The sequence below is a fragment of the Macrosteles quadrilineatus genome, unplaced genomic scaffold, assembly GCF_028750875.1.
Source record: "Macrosteles quadrilineatus isolate MER2022 unplaced genomic scaffold, UCM_ALF_1.0 Scaffold_3__2_contigs__length_128488019, whole genome shotgun sequence".
NCBI lineage: Eukaryota > Metazoa > Arthropoda > Insecta > Hemiptera > Cicadellidae > Macrosteles > Macrosteles quadrilineatus.
Window position 1 is genome coordinate 10,788,741 of NW_026542596.1, and position 3,729 is coordinate 10,792,469.

Consider the following 3,729-nt stretch of genomic DNA (forward strand, 5'->3'; position numbering starts at 1 on the left):
AAGGAGAAAGAACTAATAACACAGTCGAAATGCATGAGTTTATTTATAGTATTAAAAGATACACTGTTAAAAGATACATTATTAAAATATAGATTATTAAAAGATATTTACATTACTAAAAGATATAGTCTGTTTACCTAACCTAACCCAACCAAACACAACACTTTTCAGAACACGAGTCAGCGTCCTCCTCCTCAGGTACTTGTGGAGACCCGGGCTCTTTCCATACTTAAGATTAGTGAATCTTTTTGGGGATTAATATTTCGGGCTCTTTTCATGTGCTCCGGAGGAGACGGACCGTGGACTGAAGGGACAAAGAGCCGTTTTACTGTATGCTTTGTCGAAGGAAGACTGCGTCTCAATCGTGATACGATGCGTTGAGGTGGTTGCTCCAAGGAATTTAAGCCCCAAATCCCTTATTTTTTCTCAGTGGACCATCAAGAATTAATTGAATTAAAATATATTAAATTCGTAGAATATTGAGAAAAATTATGACCATCTAATTGTTGTGCACCTTTTTTGTTCTGACTTTAATCATAACTCCAAATACAAAGCAAGGTTCGAGTGAAATATCACCATTAGTTGATTGAGATCACTAATTTCAAGAGATGTAACGAGAGCTTAGGTTTTCCGGGCGCACTCGAATCACGCACCAATTCAAGTGACATGGCGGTTGAGGCTTGGCTTATAGCTGGTTTAAAAAGGGTAGATTTTAAGATATCACTAAGTGTAACGGGTCAATAAGTAAGTAAAGATGAAAAAAAATTGTTGGCATACACTAGTCTTACTTGTCTAAGTATACGATAGATTCACAGTTAAAATGGAGACGTGTACGTGATACGCAGGAACTGTTTATTGAGCAAAGCGAGCTAAGCTCTTATACTACACTCCTGCTTTTGTTTTACAAATACTCCTCCTGAACGGCTGAAGCGATCTGCACGAAATTTAGCACAGTCATAGTAACTAACCATGGGAAGGTATAAATCTGAAATGGTACAAATCGACAACAGGGCTTTCCCTACATGAATTCAAACTTTTAGAAATTTAACATCCTACTAATATTATAAGTGAGAAAGTTTGGATGTATGGATGTATGGATGTATGAATGTATGGATGTATGTTTGTGACAAGTGAACGCGAAAAATATTGGTCGGATTGGGCTGAAATTTGGCATGATGATAGCTCACATTCCTGATTAACATATAGGCATATTCTTATTTCAAAAATCCTTTCGGGCTCCACCCCAGTGGCTCTGGAGTTTTCCATGTTAACCTGATGAGAAATGGAATTATTGAATCTTAACAGCTGTTTCAATTAAGCTGTTTCAATTAAACAAGTTGGTTTTGTTCTATGATGTTCAATAGCATTAAAGTTACAAGGATTACCAACAGGGTGCAGCACTATTATTTCTTTTACATTTATGACAACAGCTAATTTGCAACCAAAAGGTGAGTGAGCGTAGCGAACGAACTTCAACCTGGAGGCGAGTTAGCGTGCGAACGAGATAATCTTGAAAATTAAGAAGTTAAACGGGGCAAAGCCCGCGGGTTACAGCTAGTTGTGCTATAAAATTATTAGCAAGAACAAAAAAGGTAAACAAAAGAGTCATAACATATGTTAGACGATTAATCATCTAAACTAGTGCATTACAAAATTCAGAACAAAAGAAAATAGCAATCGGATTAATATCTTTGAGCATAATTTACTACAAAATGAATAACTAATTATGGTCGACGGAATTAGGCTAATACCCCAATTGACTTTAGATACTCAATAGCCATCCCATTTTTGTGAACCAAATATAGCCTACCATTGACTTAAGATACTGCAAGTAGAGATCTCATTTACGAAAAACAGATGAAGCATTGACTTTGGATGCGGTACTGAAACCCCATCCCATTTAAACACACACATCCCATTTATGTGAAATTGACTTGGATACTGTAAGGAGACATCTCATTTACGTGAACTAGATTTAGCATTGACTTATGATACTGCAAGTATAAATCCCATTTATATTAACTAAATGTAGCATTGACTTTGAAAAATTATTGGATTTATATGGTAGTCCAGCTCAATATTGCAAACTGGCAACAGCACTGTACACCTAGTCTATTTTTTTACAAAACATCCTCTCAGAATCAAGAATAGTCGTTATTTAGTTCATTGTCAAGTTAATGTTTGTAAAAGATTTTGACATCATACAACTTTATCAGATAAGTAATCTCGACGAATAGTAACTTTGATGAGGTATAAATTAAGTTTACGAACAGACACATAATACTTTTATTTTACACAACACTTAATGGACAAAGCTTCTTCAAAACCACATTTGATAAGTAATACAAAACATACGCTAAAATGGGCTACAAACTGAAAATGTGATTTTAAAAGTTTTAGAAATTCCATTACAGAAACCTATTTTATAGGCCTAACACTTAACACTAAAAATAGGTTGGGATCCCAGACACAATAACAGACCCATCTTCACCAACAGAAACGACCCGATTGCACTCCGAGTTAAAACCGACACCCCAAACCTTATCTAGATGGTCACTGAAAGTGTGTAGACACCGATGAGTGGCGAAATCCCAAATTTTAACACATTTATCAGCACTCGCCGAAGCGTAGAATCTTCCATCGTTTGAAAACGCAGCCGACAAAACCCAAGAAGAGTGTCCACAAATAGATGTGGTATTCCCTGACACCATGTCGGTGAAGTTCATTTGATTGTCGTCTGAGCAAGTCAACAACAGTTTTGAATCTGGAGAGAAAATCAAACAGCGAATCGGTTTCGCATGCTTCGCCATTTTCTGCACAAGATTCCCTGTTACGTATTCGTGGATGTAGATGAACCCGTCCTCGTCTCCGGATGCGACGTGTTTTCCGTCTGGACTGACGGCAACGGCTAGCAAAAATCTTTCTCTTGGATTGACCAGTTGACGTTCCTGCAGTTTCGTCTTGACGTTATACATTCTAAGCTTCCCGTGATGGCTACCTGTCACGACGTATCTATCGTCGTGAGAGAACGTAACGTTGCTTGTGTCACTAGGAGCTATGTCCATCTTACTTACACAACTGCCTTTTGCGACATTCCAAATTCTAAGACTCGCGTCCATCCCGGTCGAGGCTATAAGAGTTCCGTCCTTGTTAAAATTTACAGACACAACTCCTAAACCGTGTCCTTCCAAAATGCTACGTTCTTTGAGTCCGTCATTGTGTAGTTCCCAAATCTTGATCAACCCATCGAGCCCTCCTGTGACGATGACCTCGGCCTGTTTCGATAGATAAGATCCAACGTTGGCTGTATTTGTGCCGTTTAACCGCTTGCAAGCCAAGCTCCAAATACCGCCCTCGTGCGCTTGAAACTCTTGGAAGAGTAAGCAATACTTACTGACACGTGTTTCCATTGTTGACGATAATTAATGTAGACGATTTTAATAAACAACACTAAAATAATTGGCAAGGACACTCAGAATCTAGACAGTTTATGTACTTTTCACACTTCAAATAACAAAATGTAAAGGACAACAATGCTAGTGTTGATACAGTAAAATAACCGAGGTAGTAATATCAGCTGATAAATCATGGTTACCAGGGTGGTATTATTAACGGTAAGTAACATAAATGTATGACGTAGTTCTGACGTGAGCTGTAATGGAACTACTTTTTGAGCGCGCCCATCGTTTTACAGGACATAGCAATTTTTGGAGCCATAAAAGACTTCCG

At 38.0% G+C, this 3,729-nt stretch overlaps 1 protein-coding gene across 1 annotated transcript; it reads right to left on the minus strand.

Moving 5' to 3' along the window:
- Window positions 1-2,272: 2,272 nt before the first annotated feature.
- Window positions 2,273-3,441, minus strand: LOC128990879 (SKI8 subunit of superkiller complex protein-like). Its single transcript, XM_054413507.1, has one exon. It carries the CDS (start codon window positions 3,408-3,410, stop codon window positions 2,445-2,447), a length of 966 nt encoding a protein of 321 aa, XP_054269482.1. The 5' UTR covers window positions 3,411-3,441; the 3' UTR covers window positions 2,273-2,444.
- Between the last annotated feature and the right edge of the window lie 288 nt (window positions 3,442-3,729).